A 19,024-nucleotide genomic window follows, 5' to 3' on the forward strand; every position below is an offset into this window, starting at 1 on the left:
GCGACCCGCTGAGTTGAAGGTATTACAGTAACTACCTTGGATTTTGTTTCCGGCTTTGAAGTCCCGTCTGCTTTGTTGTTCATCTTCTGGGTCTGGTTTAATTTCACGTCAAGGCCAAACTCCGGGCTGGGAGCCATGCCTGTTGTGGGGTGAGGAAAATTGCTCAGAACCCATTAGATAGAAAGTCGCTCATGCCCCCCCTCCCCCCAATATATCACAATAAAACTTTTAATGATATTGCAGGCAGGGCCACCGACAGTCAAGCCTCAAACACTTCAGGCCACTTTCCAAAAAAATCTGCCTGTTCTTTAGAATTTGTATCAAATAGGCTTGTCTGAAGTTTCCGTAGATTAGCAAACTCCGATACCATGTGCAAAACGGCAGCGGTAACCAGCGCTCCGCTCCGGCCCGCGGGCTGTCCAGCAGGCGCTCGGCATAGCTACTGGCTGACGGACCAGCGGGTGAAGCAAAGGCGGCATCAGCTTCGCAGACAGGACTCACCCACAGAGTTGTTGGGCATACTGCTGCCCATGGGATAGGGGGCTCCCTGCGGGTTCATCATGCCTCCCATGCTGTTCATAGGGGGGGCGTAGGGGGAGCCTGTACCCATCATGCCCGGTGACATGTTGGGGTAGCCAGGAGGCCTGTGGGAAGGAGGTGCTGTGCATTAGATCGGCTCCAGGGACTTGTCATGAGGGCAAGGTGGGAAGGAGAGCAACTTATAGATGGATTCCTGCTTTTTCCACGATAAAGCAGCCATGCCCAGCAGCCCCCTGCCCCGACACAGCCAGACGCTTAAATGGGCCGATTCAGATGGAGGGTCCCAGGGCCCAGACCATAGAGATACTTCCCCAAACAGAATAGCCCATTTGACCCTTAGCGCACGGCAATTCCTGAAATCCTCCCATTGAGACTGGGGATTAGAGCACAAGGCTGGTCCCCAGTCAGCAATCGTGTCCTTCTGCTTGCAGGTACATGGGATGGCTCCCTAGCAGCCATCCCTGAGTTTCGTATTTTGATGTTCAAACGGCTGTAAACACACAGGTGTTGTGTGTCACACGTAGGAACAAAGGGCTCACCTGTTGTGGATGGAGTTGCTGGATGGATGCTGCATGGCCACAGCAGCTGACTCCGGGGGCTTCCTGTTGAGGCCGCCTGAGGGAGGGCACATCCCAGAGCCCACCTGAGGTGACATGGTGCCCATGCCAGGCCCCATGTTGGGGGCCATGTTAGGCCCCATGTTGGGCCCATAGGGACGTGCACCCATCTGTCCGGGCCCCATCTGCCCCGGCCCCATCTGCGTGGGCCCCATCTGTGTGGGCCCCATGCGTCCCGGGGGCATGCCTGTATAGGGCGCCCCCCCTCCCTGGCCAGACATGGGGTTCATGGAGCCACCCATGCCAGGGCCGGGGTAGCTGGCGTTGGGCATGCCACCATAGCCCGGCTGCCGGGGGTAACCTGTGAGGAGGAGGAGCCAAGTTAGCTGGCTGCCTGCAGATTGCCACTGATAAGGGGCTCGCTCTGGCCATCAGCCTGCATGGGACATCACCTTGAGGCCCATACTGGCCGCCCTGAGGACCATAGCTGCCCATGGAGTTCTGCTGGTACGACCCCATCGCAGGATGCATCTGGCCTCCTGAAGACTGGCGAGGAGATAAGGCTGAGCCAGACTGGGGCGACCCGTAAGGAGGTATTTGGGGGTTCCTCTGCATAAAACCTGCATGGAGGGGGGGAGCATTTAGCAGCATGTCACCCAAAGCTCCCCCAAACACAACCAAAGAGCCCAGCTGAGATGTTTCTCACCTCTGTCCTGGCCCATGGTCGATTGGCTCATGGAAGGGTGCAGAATTCCATCCGACTGGACGCTCGGCGGTCTCGGGGGCATCTGGTTCCCTAGGTGACAGAAGCACTCAGAGTTAGGGGGAGCTGCGGGCCCGTTCCCAGTCTCCAAGAGGTGCCGTTTCTGCTTGGTTTATTACTCCAGGTAGTGGGGGAGCTGTCCAGCAGCGGCGCTCCGAAGGCCATGTTCAGGACGATCTCGCAGACCCACCTGGGACAGCAGCAGGGGACAGAGGCCCCGAGCGAGGCTGCGACACGCTGGCAGGGGAGCCCACGGGAGACGGCGAGGGTCCGCGGATCCCGGGCAGGTGGGGGGACGTGTGGGGGGAGAAGGGTGACTGGGCTGGGTTGCTCTGCTCGCCTTGACTGCTCGACACGCCTGAGGTACTGACACCAGGGCTGAGCGCGCCCTCCGTGCCCGTGGGCAGGTCGTCGATGGAGCCCGAAAGGTCCTGAAAAGAGAGGGGGCAGTCAGGCCTGCTACCAGACAGGACAGAAAACACCAAAAAAATACCCCCCCCTTCCTGGTGACCAAAGCCTGCAGCCCCTCTAAATGTCCACCGCAGGACAGAGCAGCAAGTGAATCCAGTGAAGCTTCTCACTCAGAATTACAACAAATTTTAAAAATAATCATAATGAAGAAAATGTTCTCCTGTGTTCTCGGCTATCGTGTATGGCTGCATGTGTGTAGGGATGAACACCCCTTTAGCCTTGTTTGTTTGTCTGTTCAGCCTGTTCAGAAGCACCTTGCTCCTGTCGTACACACAACCGGATGATATCGTCTCGAATTAATAAGTTGGATGTGTCTCCAGCAACACATCAAAGTCTGGTATAACTGAGCCGACAGTCTTGATCTTATGAACTACTCTCTCCCCTGTGCTGTTGCACTTTATTGGGAAACCAAAATGTTCCCAAATTGCCGATTACGACTGACTGTAACCAGAATTTCCAATAATCATCTCACCGCCACAATTAGCATAATGTTCTCTGTGTTGAGCATCTACTTGTAAATTTAGGCTCTGCTTATATTCTATGTTCACAACGAATATGAGTGCCATTATGCTCCATAATAAAATTACAATATTACAGCCAAATCTACCATTACTCCAGAGACAAAACAGCAATAAAAGCAGTAATATGTATAATACATATGGAATTAAACATTTAAAGTTCAGATGGGTTTTTCAGAATGGGGTGTGAAGCTTAGCCGAGTAACGTGCGAGAAGTGCTACATCCTCAGGCCAGGCCGACGGCAGCTCACATGCCCTGCCAGCAGGGTTGGGCATGGGGGGGGGGGGGGGGGGGGGGCATAGTCTGAGACCATGTACGCCCCCGCCCCCCCCAGTGAGCAGCTCATGTGCCAGTCAGAGCAGAGCATGACTAGAGGAGTGTTGGAGGGAAAAAATACATTTAAAGGAGAAAAAAAACCTGGAAGGGGGCCAAGTGCTTCCCACAGAAAGCTGCGATGTGGCAGCTGGCCACGGCCCCAAAGCCGCGCTCCCCCCCACCCCCCCCCCCCTTTTTCCCACGCTCCAAACAGAGCCTGTTGCTATTTTTGGGCTGTGACCTGACGCGGGAACCCCGGGAGGAAGGGCCAGGAAGAAGGGCCGCCAATCAGGGCGGGAGCGCAGACAGGCCCCCTCCTGCTGCCAGCCTGACTCTGCCACCGCCACAGCACGCGCCCGCCCGCCAGGGCCCCAAGCGGGGGGGGGGGGAGGGGGAGGGGGGTCCTCGCCGACCTACAACAACGCCCAAGGGGCACTCAGGGGACAGGGGAGGGGTTTCCCCGGCACAGCAGGGAAACTCCAGCGTGGGGCTCCCTCTTTAAGGTGTGCTATGCGCGCCTTCCAATATCCCGCAGCCTGAAACAACATCTAGCTGCGTCCAGAGGGCGCCAAGAGCCGCAGGCCACCAGGCCATGAGCAGGCCTTCTATCCAGCAAGCAGTCCTCACATTCCCCAGCTGTAACACGGCCGCTTCCGTAGCCCCATCAGGCTAGAAATCAGCAGCTTCCAGGGAGGCAGAGCCTGCCGTACTCCCAGATCATTCACCCCCATTGCGGTTCCTTACTAAAATCACGCTGCCTTCGTCGCACTGCGGCGCACATGATGGTCTAATTTCAGCACAGATCACAGTACGGAGCAGCTACTCTTAAAACTGGTGCATATGGTCCCATTTCTTGAACACATCGGTGTGCCTCCTTGCCTTTCAGTCATAAGGAACCAGCTACAGTCTAACCAGGCAGCAGACAGCCACCCCAGGCCCAAGTCAAGACGTCCCAAGACCGTCATGCCATGGTGAAGGTGAACAGGGCTGGCGGAGTGGCGGAAACGGGCAGGGTGGGGCAGGGTGCATCATGAAGCGGCACATTTTTGTTTACATGGCTGACCCATTTAAACCTGCTGCCCATTATTAAGGACAGTATTTTGACAGAGGAGGGGACTCACAAATAACCAACAAACCAACCAGTGTCTTTTAAAGGCTTAACGCAGCAATCTCACTCATAAGCTTGACTTTGACAGCAGGCATTTTAGGGACCACAGACATACTGGAATAAAAGTGTGCCACAAGATTGATAAACAGAACTTCAGAGGGGCAAAGCAGTAATGGCTGTGCCTCCGGAATGAGCATGCTAGCTGCACAACGCGCCTCTACAGCCGATAATAGCCGGGGCTGACAAGAACAGGCATGAAGGGACTATGGTTCATAGCACTTACACACACATGCATGCAGGCGCAGGATTGGTAGCAGGGTGTGCAGAACAGCAGCAGCATCTCTACCTTAAAGCCGAAAAGACCACAGCAGCTTTTGACACTCATCAGGTGGCGTACGACTCGAGCCGGTGAGTCCCACCCATCCGCAGGCAAACTGAAACTGACACTGATAGTACGAGAGCAGACACTTTACCCCCCCCCCAGCTTTAGTGACAGTGTAGTGGTGGGGGTCGTACCATTTCAGTGCTGTCACCTCTGCCATCTGAGTTTTAGAGGCATTATTGAGCGAATACTCCCCATTAATGTTTGTCCTCATCAGACCCCACTGAGTGTATCAACAGACCCTCGTTTGTCGTCACCATCCCCCCCCCCCCCCACCCCACCCCTACTACTGGCCCCAAACGCAGGGAGGGCCTCCCAAAACAGATTCTGCAAATCCAATAGCTGCAGTTCCTCCTTTTCCAGGACAAGGGGCATGACAGAAAATTTAACCAGCTCCGCTCACTGGGTAGGAGCTGCTGAGAGGGTAGGAAGGCAGACGCATGTGGACAAAAACACGCAGACACAGCTGCAGTCAGGCCTTGAGCAGCTCGGCCAGTGCTAGGCGCTGATTTCCAAACAGCTCAGGGTTGCTCTGGCTTCTGCTGACTGGCCTTGCCAAGCGCATCCCAGAAATTTAATTACAGTTTCACCAGCTGGGCCACTGCACAGAAACTGGCCACTTTCCACCTCGCTTTCAATCAGGGAGCCAATCAGATGTGGTAGATGAGCCAATCAGGTGACACGAAGCCATGCCACGCCCCTTTCTATCTCCACAGTCAGAGTGGCCCTCTGTTCCTCCGAGGGGCTCCTACGTGCGTGCAGATCAGCGCAGGGTAAGCAGCTCACTCCCTCACTGCGCAGGCAGCAGCCTGACTCTCAGCCGCTCATTCTGGGAGCTCTCAGTTTGGCACAGGGACACAGCGCAGCCTAAAAATAAATTACTGCGAGATGCATTTAGCTAATAGAGGAATAGAGGGGAGGAGGGAGAAAAAAAAAAAAGTCAGCCCCCCATCCCCCACCACAGAATGCTGAATCACCACTTCACCGCATCAATGTCGTATGAGAGGACTTCAACCTTGGAAAAGCAGAAGGGAACCAGTGGTGAAAGGGGATAGCCTCGGGAGGGGCAGATCCGCGGCATCTCTGCATGGGGGTGACCCCACTCGTCTGCCCTCCGCCCCAACCCCCCCACCGCCACTGAACACCTTAACTGGCCTGGCTGGACACAGGCAGACTCACAGACATACACATAGATACTCAGAGGCCACCACGCTTGCTCTGTGCAAAGCAGGGGCAGCCTGATGAATGCATCCTCGGCTGCCATGGTGGGGGGGTGGGGCTGGGTGGGCCGTTAAGCAGACGCACATGCCAGCTGAACAGGGCCCCCCAGGGCCTCGACCTGCTTCACTCCATCTGAGGGCGTCACATAAAATATAAGGAATACCTGGGCCACACAGACATGCACATCCCTCCCCCCCCCCACCACAAAATGACAAACGTCCCGTGTCTCTGTAGAGACCCACTGTCGTGAAGGAAATTGGTCCAATTTTACAAACAGCATTCAGACGCTACATGAGGCATTATTTTGCGCAGAACAGCAGAAGCTTAAGAGTTTCCACAAAACATTTCAGTCTCCGAGTCCCATCTGGGGCTCCCCTGCCCCCAAAATGACAGGATGAGGCCTACAGAAGGGGAGAAGCCAGTGGTGCTTTTTAAAGGACTACATCATACACATACATTAACGCCACTCCCCAACACAGACCCATGTCAAGGCCCACCTGGCCTGCCACCCCTGCCACGGTGTGCTTTCAGTGCCTCTGAGGAACTTATATTGCTGGCCCAGTGCCCGTTTATACCCTGGATGGCATGGCCGCGCGTGGGGGGGGCGCAGAGCATCCTGGAGGCAGCTGTCTCTCAGAGTGCCGCATGGGAAGGTGGTCTCCCCGGAAACAGGCGTCTGCCAGAGCAGCTGCCCCCCCCACCCCCCAGCATGTCTCCGCAGGCATCCTGAGCTGGAGCGCCGGACTGTAGATACCAACATCGACCTGAGTCGTGTGCATGACTCGCACCCCTCAGGTCTGCTACAACTGCCAAGGCATCCGCTGGTCCTGCAGGGCCCATCCTGACCATCAGAGGGCGCTCCCGTTCCACCACAGGCTCCAGCAGAGGGGCAAGCCCATGTAGCAGAGCACTGGCACTGCAGCTAGTGGGGAGGAGCCCTTGCAGGCGCAGAGTGCAGTCGGTGCGTGTGCAAAGGGCCGCCTGGCAGGCCACACGGTCCTCTGCTGCACAGCGTCAACATCTACTCTGTGTGGCAGCTATATGGTCCTTGTCAATCACCACCAATCCTATCACAGAGAACCTCCAGGATGACTAGTGATTAGATGATGGGTGTGGAGGCAGGGATAAGACTGCCCCCAGTGGCTTTAGTGGGTCTGAGCCGAGCCTGAGCTCCATAACTACTCGCCGCTCCAGCTTAAATCAGCCAGACGACCACACAGACCGAGGCCCTGGGACAGGCTCGTTAGGGGTGGAAGAGGAAACCAATCACAGCACATGCAGCTGTGAGATTAGGCATACCATTAAAGGAATCTTAAAATCAGAGAGAAATGTAAAAAAAAAAAATTGTCAAAGAGCCAGGAGGGACCCCTCGTTAGGCCTAATTGGATGATTGATACGTCTACGGAGAGCGTGGAAATCGATGGAGGCCCAGCAGGCAACGGCCAGTATAGACGGGCGTGCCAGAGCGCCCCCTCAGATGGCAAGCGGGGGACAGACCAGGGGCTGCAGGGGGCCTATTGTCAGAGATAAGGGGTGGGGGGAGGGGCTGTCAGGCCTTTGTACGGCTTACAAAGGGCCGTCCGAGGGGGCGGGGGATCCCCAAGATTGGCACAGATGCCCCAGTGCCTCACACAGCCTCCCCAGGGGTAGGCGTGTGCGTGCGTATGTCCGCTTCCGAGCCCCGGACAAGCAGAAATTTATGAGGGAACCCGGAGAGCCTGGACATCTGCCATGGAGAGAGCCAGTAAAAAGGGTGGGGGGGGGGCAACTAACACGTAACGAAAATGTTAATGAAGAACACAGAAAGGAAGCTTTCGTGCAAATTAAAAAATCAATTGCAGACTTCACTTCAAATCTATCAAGGAATGATGAAGTGAGGCAGGCGAGGAAAGAGGGCAGTTTCCATGGCGAGAGGCTAGCCGGTGGGTGAAGAGGTCCATTTCCACAGCGAGAAACAGGCAGTCAGATGGACAGCCAAGAAGGGCCATTTCCACAGCTAGAGGTAGGTGGGAGAGTGAGGAAGGCCATTTCCACAGCAAGAGGCAGGACGAGGCAGGCGAGATAGAGCCTCCTCATGCTGCAGTCAGCTGCTGCCTTTGTGCAGCGCAACCAGCTCGGCAGAGCAAAAAGGGAGGGGGGGGGAGGGGGTGTGGAGAAATCTTTATGGAGCCCCAAATGGAAATGGGGCTTCAACTCAAAACATCCTCGCCCTCTAAAAAGCAGCCTCTGACGAAGCTCTCACTTTCCAAACAGGACTCGGTGCCATTTTTAGACTTAAAAAGCCCCATTCGGAGAGACGGGAGAGCAAGAGACACTGAAGGCTGGGATGGAAAGTGGCAGGCGGGCGGGCCCTGGAACCTGAATGAGACGTTCGCTCAGGAAGCAGTGGCTCATGAGCCTCGGGACCAGAATAGAAACAGGAAGCATGCCCCGGACACTGAATGCTGCAATAGCGCAGCTCCGCAAAACAAGGTCGAGTAGAGGAGCGCCGTTAGGAGAAGCTGATTTACAGGGTAAGGCGCTGGCTGGTGGGGGAATCGAGAGCGACGGCAGCAGCAGAAGACCCAAGCAGCCAAGGGAACATACAAACAAATAATGAGCTAACAAACACTCAGTGCTGGTCCCCCGCCCTTAACCTGGTTGCAAAGCTGGGTTTTCCCACTAACAAATCAGCACCCTCAATCACAAAAAAAGGATTTCCTGATCTGATTGAGTTTCTTAAAATCCAAACCAGACATGATACTAAAAATCACAGCATCAATTTTAGTACTTTTTACTGATACTTTTAATCATCCCCAAAGCCCAAGCTGACTGGTCTATGAAATAAGGTCACTGCTGGCTTTTTATAAAGCATTTTTGCTTGCAGGAGCTGCACAGCACAACAGAAAAAAACATATGCTACTTATAGGAACTGTGTTCAGCTTTCACTCAAGTCAAGTCCCAGTCATGGGGAAGTCACCCAATCAAAGGCAATTAAAGCATGAAGCCCTTTGAAGCCCCTGGGAAGCGAAGTCAGACAAATAATGACCAAGCGGTAACCTTATCTGGACTTTGAGACTGCTCTCTGCTCGAGTGTGTGTGTGGTCAAGACTGGGAAAAATCACAGCAGCAGAGCTAGAGGGGCATGGGGAGGGGGGGGGGGGGGATTATTCCAAAACAGGCCCATCCTACTCCTCCAGAAGAAGGAACAAGCCTGCTACAACACTCAGAAACAAGGGAACAATGCGTGTAGCAGCCAGGCACTAGCAGTTACACAATATGAGAACAAAAGTTTGAAAAAAGTACAAGGACACGGAAGGGGGGTGGGGGTCAGCAGGTATTGTCCTGCAGCTTGGTCTGGTTACTTAACCACTAGGATGCCAGTGGGCCACATAAACTGGAGTGGCCCGTGGACAACCCACCCCCCGCACCCAGCTGAATGTCGTAGCTGTTTGGTACATGATGGGACCCACACATGGTGCTCTCACTGATAATTCCTCACTTAATCCCCTGCCCACTTTCTCTCTGTTGGTAAAGGCTTAACCTGCCTCAAAATTCAGACACCCACCCCTTCACCACCCCCAGCCTTACAAATAACTTCCTGTGGCCAAAGTTCAGGCAGCGATAGAACGAGAGAGGGGGACGGAGTGGCCCTCAGTGTTCTTGAAAACCATTCCTGCAGGGAATGCTGTCCCCTGGCTATAACTGACTGACATACAAGCATCACCTAGATGAAAAGTAGTGGACCACAACGTACAGGGATTACTCCTCATCCAGACCGTCTGCATGCATTACAGGTATTCCAGAGCACATCTATTATGGACAAGGGGCAAGCAGTAGTTCTGCTTAGGATCATGAGACGCCAAGGCGTCCAGCGAGACATGTGGCTGGAGCCACAAAGCATTCTGGGAGGTGCCGCAGTGTCCAGTGAGACACGCGGCCAGGAGACGCACAGCATCCTGAGAGACTCCATGGTGTCCAGTGAGACAGGCGGCCAGGAGACGCACAGCATCCTGAGAGACTATGTGTCCAGTGAGACAGGCGGCCAGGAGACGCACAGCATCCTGAGAGACACCACAGTGTCCAGTGAGACAGGCGGCCAGGAGAGACACAGCTTCCTGAGAGACTATGTCCAGTGAGACAGGCGGCCAGGAGACACACAGCATCCTGAGAGACTATGTCCAGTGAGACAGGCGGCCAGGAGACGCACAGCATCCTGAGAGACTATGTGTCCAGTGAGACAGGCGGCCAGGAGACGCACAGCATCCTGAGAGACTGTGTGTCCAGTGAGACAGGCGGCCAGGAGACACACAGCTTCCTGAGAGAAACCACAGTGTCCAGTGAGACAGGCGGCCAGGAGACACACAGCATCCTGAGAGAAACCACAGTGTCCAGTGAGACAGGCAGCCAGGAGACACACAGCATCCTGAGAGACTATGTGTCCAGTGAGACAGGCGGCCAAGAGACACACAGCATCCTGAGAGACTATGTGTCCAGTGAGACAGGCGGCCAAGAGACACACAGCATCCTGAGAGACTATGTGTCCAGTGAGACAGGCGGCCAAGAGACACACAGCATCCTGAGAGACACCAGTGTCCAGCAACACACACAGCTGGACAACACAGCAAGCCAATGGCTCAGTATGGGGGCTGCCCATCATGCTGCTGCTGAATGCGAAGGAACCCTTTGGCTCTACAGCCAACCTCAGCCAAAAAAGGCAGTAATTTTAAGCCCCACCTTGGTACCATAGCCTCACTATCATAAAATGGGAAGCACTCTGAACCGTGCAAGGCCTTCTGGATAAAGGAACTCAGCCCAACAAAACAAATAGCCGCTACCCATCCGTGAGAGCAAAGCTGCTGAATGAGAGCCGCCAGGCAGGTTTCGCCATCAGAGAGGGGGCTGGCACAGGCTCCCGCAGGGGGGCCAGAGTGACCTCAGATCCCAGCCAACAGGCCGATTAATCCCCTCACAGCCAGCGCACACACCAGGAAGCTGGGGATTCCCCGTACGGAGGTGACTTCCTGAACAACGACCAATTAAAAGGGATTTATTTCTCCTTAAAATTTAAAGTCATTATCAAGAAGGATGGAGGCGCTGTGAGTAGGCCTGCAGAATAAAGGTCAAGTACGCAGCGTTTGACCAAAAAGTTTGGGGGGCAGGGATGACGATGGGTTGAGAAATGTCAGCACTCACTCCCCCACACCCCCCATGTGTCTCCATGCCAGCCTGCCCTCCAGGACTGGCACAGCATTACTTACAGTGCGGGGGGCAGGGGTCCTGGCACACGGGGTTTCAATAAGACACACATCTAGTCAACACCTCACACTTCTGGAACTTACTCGGCGACGGCTGGGCCCACTTTTGAGGGGCTGTAACAGACACTGTGCCATGCATGTGTGCCTATTGCACCGATCGCCAAACCAGGGCTGCGATTTCTATTCAGTCTTTGCGCTGTGGCCATAATTACACACGTGACTGAGGCTGAGCTTGAGAAGCAGCACCCGCCTCAAGCTCCGGCTTTTTAATCAGGCAGTTCACAAACCAGCTGTGTTGTGCTCCATCCTGCCACATTCAAACCCTGTCCATTTCAAGGCTCCCAAGCTACTAATGTCTCCTGCGATATATTAAGAAGAATCATTAGGGCAGACTTCAGCCCATTTGCAAACCATTAATAGTTCATCTTGTTACTCAAACTGCTCAGAAAAGACTGGAAATAAAAGCAAAATGCCAGTAAAGCTCACTTTTAATGGCGATATTATATTGAAAGTGTTTCCTTACAGAAGTACAGCGTACTTTCAGACTTAGAGAAATGTAAAAGAAAAGGTTCACCCTGATCTAGCAGAGTGGGATTGAGCAGAGCTTGAAATCGGGCGGAAGCAGCGGCGAGATCAACCAGCAATGGCGGCAGGAACCGGCCAGAAGGAGGGCTGAGTTTCACTTTGGGGCCCGCGGGCTGCACACTAATTAATCTGAACCGCTTTTCAGCACGGCGGCACTGAGCGCTGGAGCAGCCGAGTAGCGAGGTCATGGCCATGGGGTGGGGGGGGTGGGCACTCACCGGGAGGCTCGAGGGTCGGCCCTGCATGGAGATTTCCTCTGTGCCGCTCTTACTGGAAGCCATGGGTGGGTTGGAAGGAGGGGCGCTAGACTGGGAGCTGAAGGAGTCCTGGGACAGCTCCTGGGGGGCAAGATGGAGTACAGATGTGAGACAGTGCTTCAGAGGGCGTCACTGACCCTCGGGGCAAACACACAATCAGCATCAGCAGCAGGAATGGAAACAAACACTCCAGATAACGTCAGCCAAGTTCATGTAGCAGAGATGAAGCCCTATTCTCTGTTTACTCTGCCTTTAACTGTGTTGCCACAGCTGTGTGATGAAGCCAAGCTTCACATTCATCTCCCTCCCATAAAACAGCAGATATACCTCCGATGACATCATACAATGCACCCTGATTTGTGCAGTTAACTTTCAATTCGGCTGCATTGTTAGTGTCTCCCAACAATGGCTGCAGCATCTGAAATGAAGGTAAGCTCATTCACCTTCTACCTCAGCAGTCACGCTCACTTTCAGAGCCAAATGTGACCCACTGCTGCCCAGAAAAGGCCTTCTTCAGCTAGCATCAAGCCAGCTACACATTACTGGTATTTTTAAAGTAGCTCTGGGAGATAAACTGGCTACTGTAGCTCCATAAACTAGCCTGTTAACTGCATACAAAGCAGAAACAGTTATCTACAAAACTGAAACAGTTCATCGTATTTGCACGTTCAGTGTTTTTTTCACCAAGCAGGTCAATAGTAGAGACAGTGAATTTGTGCCATTAAAATGGCAGCAGAATGCTAATTGAGTGTGTATGGTCCGGTCAGCACATAAAATGAAACATTTCCTGGGGACAGATTCGTAAGAAAATCCGTGAAGATATAGAAGACAATTGGGGGAAAATGACATAGACACATTCAAGATACCGTGTGGTCCTGTCTTGTATGACGGCCACACTGATCAGAACTCTGTATAATCACACCCAGACCTCCTCCTTAGAGATCTACAGATATTTAGAGAAAACATCTGTCAGGGCCGAGCAGCTGCACCTCCAGGGGACCCTGGTCCGTGTTAGCGGCTGAATTCATGCTTGGTACTGGGAACTGAGCCCCTGTATGGATGGCAGGGCGTGGCCAATGGGAGGTGGCGGTGAAACGGAGGGCTGTGCTGAAAATTACAACTTCATATGTTGCCTCGACAGCCCAAACTCAGCAGCCAGAACACCCAGCAAAGGATGAGTGCTTCCAGCCGAAATGAGGGAGCGGGAAGGGGAGGCGGGTTCGCTCGCGGACACTGCAGACTGCGCACATAAAACTGTGCTGTGTTAAAGGTTGTGACATGCACAGCGGTGTCAGGTGCAGGCAGCGTTTTGACTGTCCAAGGGTCAAAGGTCAATCGCGCTCCAAGGCATGACGTCGTGCGCGCCAGTGCAGATTCACAGCACCTGTTGTCATCACCGAGCAGCCCAGCTGACCCACCCACCCACACATACCCCCCCAGGTGGCTGCCCTTGATTCTCCGTTTTTACTGCACTCGCCGACCACCCCCACCCTGATCACACCAACCGAGAAGCTGTTTCCAGTCTCCTCCTGGATGAACCCTTTCATTAGAATCACTCCAGATGAACAGCAGGAGGCAGTAGTGAGCGCAGCAGGGTTTTACCTGAGCAGGAGGGGGGAAGCGCTGGTAGGGTGACTGCTGCTGCTGCTGCTGCTGCTGCTGCTGAGGGGGGGTCTGTGAATACGGCATTGGCGGGGCCTGAGGCGACGGCCCGTGTCCTTGGGGCTGCTGGGACGGGGCCGCAGAGGTCGGAGGCGGTTGCTGCTGCTGCGTGGCTTGCGATTGCTGCTGCGGGGGCGTTTGCTGCTGCTGTGGGGGGGCTCCCTGGCTCTGGGGGTAGCCGGGCTGGCCCTGAGTGCCCTGTGGAGCCTGGCCACCAGGTTGCGTTGGCGGCTGAGCCGGGGCCACCTGCGGCTGGGGGTAGGGCGGCTGGCCGGGCGGCGGGTAGCTGGGCTGCTGGGAGTAGGCGGCCTGAGGGCCAGGCTGGCCCTGCGGTGGCGGCTGAGAGTACGAGGACTGTGGCTGGGCCTGCTGGCTGTAGTAGGCTCCCTGGCTGGGCTGGCCGTAGTTACCAGGGCCCTGCTGCCCGTAACCCATCTGAGAGAGACAGGGCAGCACAGCATTAGCGAGACATTGCCAAGTACACAGACACACACACACACAGACACACACACACACACAGAGACACACACACACAGAGACACACACACACAGAGACACACACACAGACAGACACACACACAGACAGACACACACACAGACAGACACACAGACAGACAGACACACAGACAGACAGACACACAGACAGACAGACACACACACACACACACACACACACACACACACTTCCTGTGAAAACTGTGGTCTTATGGTGCTTGAGAAATAAAAACCCAAAGAAAATTTTAAATCAAGAGAATAACAAAAGAAACTGATCAGAGGGTACAAGCAAAAACACAAAGAGACGCCTTTTCTTGCCTCTCTGGTGCCAGGGAGACTACAGGCAGGACTCAAGGACTCAGCCAAAACAGGGACACCAGACAGCACCCCCCCCCCCCTCCCCACACGGGTGCCAGCGTCACCGGGTGTACCCAGCACCACTCAGCAGGCTAAGCCACCGCGAGACTTAACAGCTGCTTCTGTCAGTCACATGCAGGCTCTTTAGACGGTGCTCACTGGACACTCTTCTGTGACACACAGCCTCCTAACTGATAGGCATGTGCCAAGTCATACGGAACCCTACAATTAATACCCAGCCAGCGACGGGAAGGAAACCACCCCAGTGGCCAGCGAAAGAACCACCAGGGCTGGAAGTGTGGTCATTTCTCCACTTAATTTAGCCAGTGACAAATAGCTTACATGCTTTGATTCAGCTACATAGTGAGAACACATTCAATATCAAACACACCACGAATGGACTCACACCCACAAACCAAGCAATTCTGTGGGAAGCAGTGATCAGTGACATTTCCAGAGAGCAGCTGTATCAGGGCTGACCCAGGGATCAGCGAGCACGATTCAGTAGAGAGTGTGCGGCACCAGGACAGCATCCTTCTCCAAATGTACAGGCATTTACAAGTGCATTTTATAAAAAACCTCACGGAAACATAATCCTCCGGACGACAACACGGATCTGTGGCTTTTCTGTGAGCAGCATGTGTGGTGGGTAAGTACTTTGTTAGACGTGCTCCCTAAGACGGGCTATGTAATGAATGTGAGCAGGCCACACAATATTCTAATCCACGGTATTACATGCTGCTGATGGCATAGATAACATTCACTACAGCAGCAAGCTTGAGCATTCTGTTCACACCCTTGGATGCAGGAGTCTGTCGCCTTCCTACCAGCACAGAGTGCCAGCTAACCAATATGGCCGGCGCTGGACTTATTTCAATGCAACTCCGCCATCCTCAGCTACACGTTGGGAAAACGGGTCGACGTCAAACCAGAGCCTGGAGCACTCAGAGCCAGTCCTGCTCACGGTTGCCGCACCAGCATCCGGAAATCACATGCAGCTATGGGACATTTTTTTTTTAATTAATAAAAAATAAAAAACAACTATTTCAGCACCTAAAATAAGCTATTAAAATCCCATCGATTCTCAGGCCAAGAACAGAACCCCACAGGAGGCTACATATTTAAATCCCGAATTCCTTCATGGCCCATGGTCTGTCTCTCTCGCTTACTTCCCTGTAGATCTTTGAACGGATTGTTTTTCTTGGTTTTAAAAATGACAACATTGCTGACACCACTTATATAAGGAGCAGCACAGCCAAACAGCTGCTGCGATTTCGTCAGAACAGATTCTCACCTGCGTATTTCTCATCCGTAAGGGAAATGTACATGTGCGGGTTAGTCCGTGCAGGCAGGGAGAGATTAAGCTAGACATCTGCACGCCGACTTTCATATTGTAATTGCATAGTGGATCTGGCACTAAAGCACTGCAGCCATGTGTCATTTTTGCATGATGTGAGAAATGTCAAGCAGCTACACAAGCACGTCCCGGCTCTCCGCATGACAACCTGAGACATTTGCACTCCAAAATGTGGAAGAACGATCAACTGACCCCCTAGATCTCCCCAAAGAGCAGCAGGAAGGCGGCGGGGCTCACCTGCTGGCCGTACTGCATGCCCCCCATGCTGCCCTGGGCACGGCCTTGCATACCCATGGGGTACCTCTGCGAAGGGGGAGGCCCATACCCTTGGTTCGGGTACGAGGCCCCCTGTTGGGCCCCAGGAGGAGGCCCCTGCTGCTGCTGCTGCTGTTGCTGCTGCTGCTGCTGCTGATGTGAGTAAGGGTTGGCGCCACCGTAAGGCTGGGGCCTCATCTTCCCCATCTGGTCCATCGGGCTAGAGGGCTGGAGGTCAGGGAGAGAGGGAAAGCATAGAGAACCTTCAGCACAGCCTCAGGTACACAGGCGGTAGCTACAAGAGCAACAATGAGCAGCAACCTCAAAGTGAGTGGAAGAGAAAATGCCCCCCACGAAAGGCTGAAACTGGCCAGAATTATGCCAGCGCATCCCTGATTTCATCCATCCAGCCATCCATCCATTTTCTGAAACCGCTTAATCCCAACTGCGGTCACAGCGATCCCTGATTTCATCACATTTAATATGTGGAAATCCAAGCGCTTGTGTCAGCGGCCGGGGGGGACGGCCCACACGCTGCAAGCCCGCCAACTTGTCATGTCATCCCCAGGTTTGCGGAAGCTGCTGTATTTGACTCTGCCTTCAGTAAACAAGCAGCAGTTCTGTGCTGCGAGGGGGAGCCAATTAGACACCTCTGATGTCAAAGCTGGAATAGACAGGCAGCGGGAAAGACGCCTTATTAATGGCGATCAGACAGGCGCTGTGACAAGGCAGCTGAAACCCTGGCAGGTCTCTCGGCAAAGCCGCGGGATCGCAAGACACCCTTGGGCCTGGTGCATCTACCCTGGAGCGCGCTCTGGTGACGATGATGATGCCCGGATGGCTTGACGGACAAGCGTCTGTCACACACTCGTGCGTCAGGGGAAATGCAGGCAGTCAAAGGGTGCTGAGTGACAGGAAGGGGACCCACGGCAGGAGTGGCCAGAGTGTGTTTGTGTGGGCAGGTGTATGACATTTAGGGTGCCCACTGCTCCCAGAATGTGATAAAAACCTGTTGGGTAAAAAAATAATAATTGTCTTTTTTTAAATCTGTAATTAAAAAAAAAAAAAAAAACTAAAAAGATTAAGTCTTGTATTTTGTTTGATTACTTATGGTTAAGGTTAGGGCTGGGTAGGGGTTAAGGTCGTCATTGTTGGGATTAGGGTTTTGCCCATAGCAATGAATGGTGAGTCCTCAAAGAGATGACTACAAACACGTGCGTGTGTTTGAGCTGCCTTCTCCACACTCAGGGCTCCACCCAGGTTAATTCCCACGGGGAGGGGGGGCAGAGATTCCCACGCTCGTTAAAATGAATTTCACCTCAGTCGGCCTTAGTTAAGGAAGTCGACAACAGAGCTATTTATAACTCATCTGGAATAGAGGGCAGTCTGCCGAAAATGTAACACGTCCCAGCTGTACTCCTGTTTGAACCGCGGCCAGGCCGGTCCTTTCTGGCACTGAATGAATGACACCGGTGGTTGGGGGGGGGGGAGCCGACCCGAGGGCAGCTTCCTGTCTCGCAGGCCGAGCCATCACACGCGCGTGCACTTCCGGAAGCCCCTTCGGGACTTGGCGCGCCCCCGAGGCTGACGGCGAGCCAAGGGCCGTAAAGGAAGCCGTGAGTGTGCCACAAACAGCGCCGCCAAAACCCCCCGCCCCCTCCACCACAGTGCCGTGATGGGGCTCAGCCGCTACAGACATACAGACAAGCATTTATTCAATATTAAACGCTCTGGATCAAGGACGTAAAGGGAAGGGCCTCAGGGTGTCACCGACTGCACTGGACATGTACAGTGACAGACACCGAGGTCGACCATAGCTCAGGACGTCGAGCCCTGGGGAGAGACAGCACAAGCCATCCACTAGATCTGATGTAATCCTTTATTTTAATAAACTTGAAAGACATTATACACGATCTATTTACTTCCCTTAAGTCATAAGCTTTGACACCAACACAAAAGGAGTGATTTCGATTACGTGACAATCACGGTACACCTGGCTATCACTGCGTTACTACAGAAGTCTGACTTATACTGACCACATGGACAAGAGAGGCAGAACTGGCATAATAACCCACCCAGCTGTCATTACCACAAAAGGGCAGAAATGTGCCCAGATACCCTGAACGGTGTCGCTGTCCACCTTTTATATAGAGCCCCAATTCCCACCCACCTACCCAATCAGACTATTCACTGGACGGCTCGACAAATCGATGGACCATAAACTACAACTCAAAGACCACGGTGGCCAACGCCTCCTTCCAAACACCAGGACGTTTATTGGGCTTGAGGGGGAAGGGCCTCGAGCATCTCATATTCCCACCAGAGGTCCTCAGATATTCAGTATCTGTCGTACATCACTAAATCCGAGCGCTGTAACTGGAGTCACACTAAGGCAAAGGAGATCTGGAGCAAGAATATATTCCAAAATTACTCAAGTATACTGGGTCCAATTCAAATAGAACACAAAACATAGCATCACTCTGAAGACACAGAAGTGACAGCTTTACCCCCCGCTGGGGTGACGTCACACAAGGCCGGCAATAAAATAAAGTTACGACGGTCTAAAAATAAGTATGATTCACTGATTATACAGTGAGCAAGACAGGAAGCGACCAGCTGTGAAATTCATTTAAATTCATCTGAAGCCATTTGTCACATTGCCGTTTTGGTTGCGATTTTCAAACTAAAAACCATGCAGCACTTACATATAGATCACAATAAATGATTGGTAAAATGTCAAAAAGCAGTACTACCAATATCCCTCGGACGCTGCCATGTGCTTCCAGGGAGAGACACCAGGCTCACTCTGACCCTGTACTGCATATGTGATCACGCAAGACGGATGGAACTTTAATATATCCTGAGTGCACAAGCCATCGGAAAGAGTACATGATGTTCACTTAAATACGGAATAAGGCCATACAAAGCACAGTGACTGTGTGC

General features: G+C 53.5%; 1 protein-coding gene across 1 annotated transcript in view; it reads right to left on the reverse strand.

Moving 5' to 3' along the window:
• LOC111841680 (AT-rich interactive domain-containing protein 1A) overlaps positions 1–19,024 on the reverse strand; it is a 57,967-nt gene that overhangs the window by 12,739 nt on the left and 26,204 nt on the right. The window contains exons 2-10 of the mRNA XM_023807609.2: positions 16,064–16,309; positions 13,558–14,052; positions 11,917–12,036; positions 2,051–2,291; positions 1,804–1,893; positions 1,550–1,717; positions 1,080–1,458; positions 502–644; positions 36–139 (exon numbers count right to left, since the gene is read on the reverse strand). Of these exons, the coding sequence (XP_023663377.2) occupies positions 36–139; positions 502–644; positions 1,080–1,458; positions 1,550–1,717; positions 1,804–1,893; positions 2,051–2,291; positions 11,917–12,036; positions 13,558–14,052; positions 16,064–16,309 (1,986 nt within the window). The remainder of the gene's footprint in view (positions 1–35; positions 140–501; positions 645–1,079; positions 1,459–1,549; positions 1,718–1,803; positions 1,894–2,050; positions 2,292–11,916; positions 12,037–13,557; positions 14,053–16,063; positions 16,310–19,024) is intronic.

This window comes from Paramormyrops kingsleyae, chromosome 9 (assembly GCF_048594095.1).
Source record: "Paramormyrops kingsleyae isolate MSU_618 chromosome 9, PKINGS_0.4, whole genome shotgun sequence".
Lineage (NCBI taxonomy): Eukaryota > Metazoa > Chordata > Actinopteri > Osteoglossiformes > Mormyridae > Paramormyrops > Paramormyrops kingsleyae.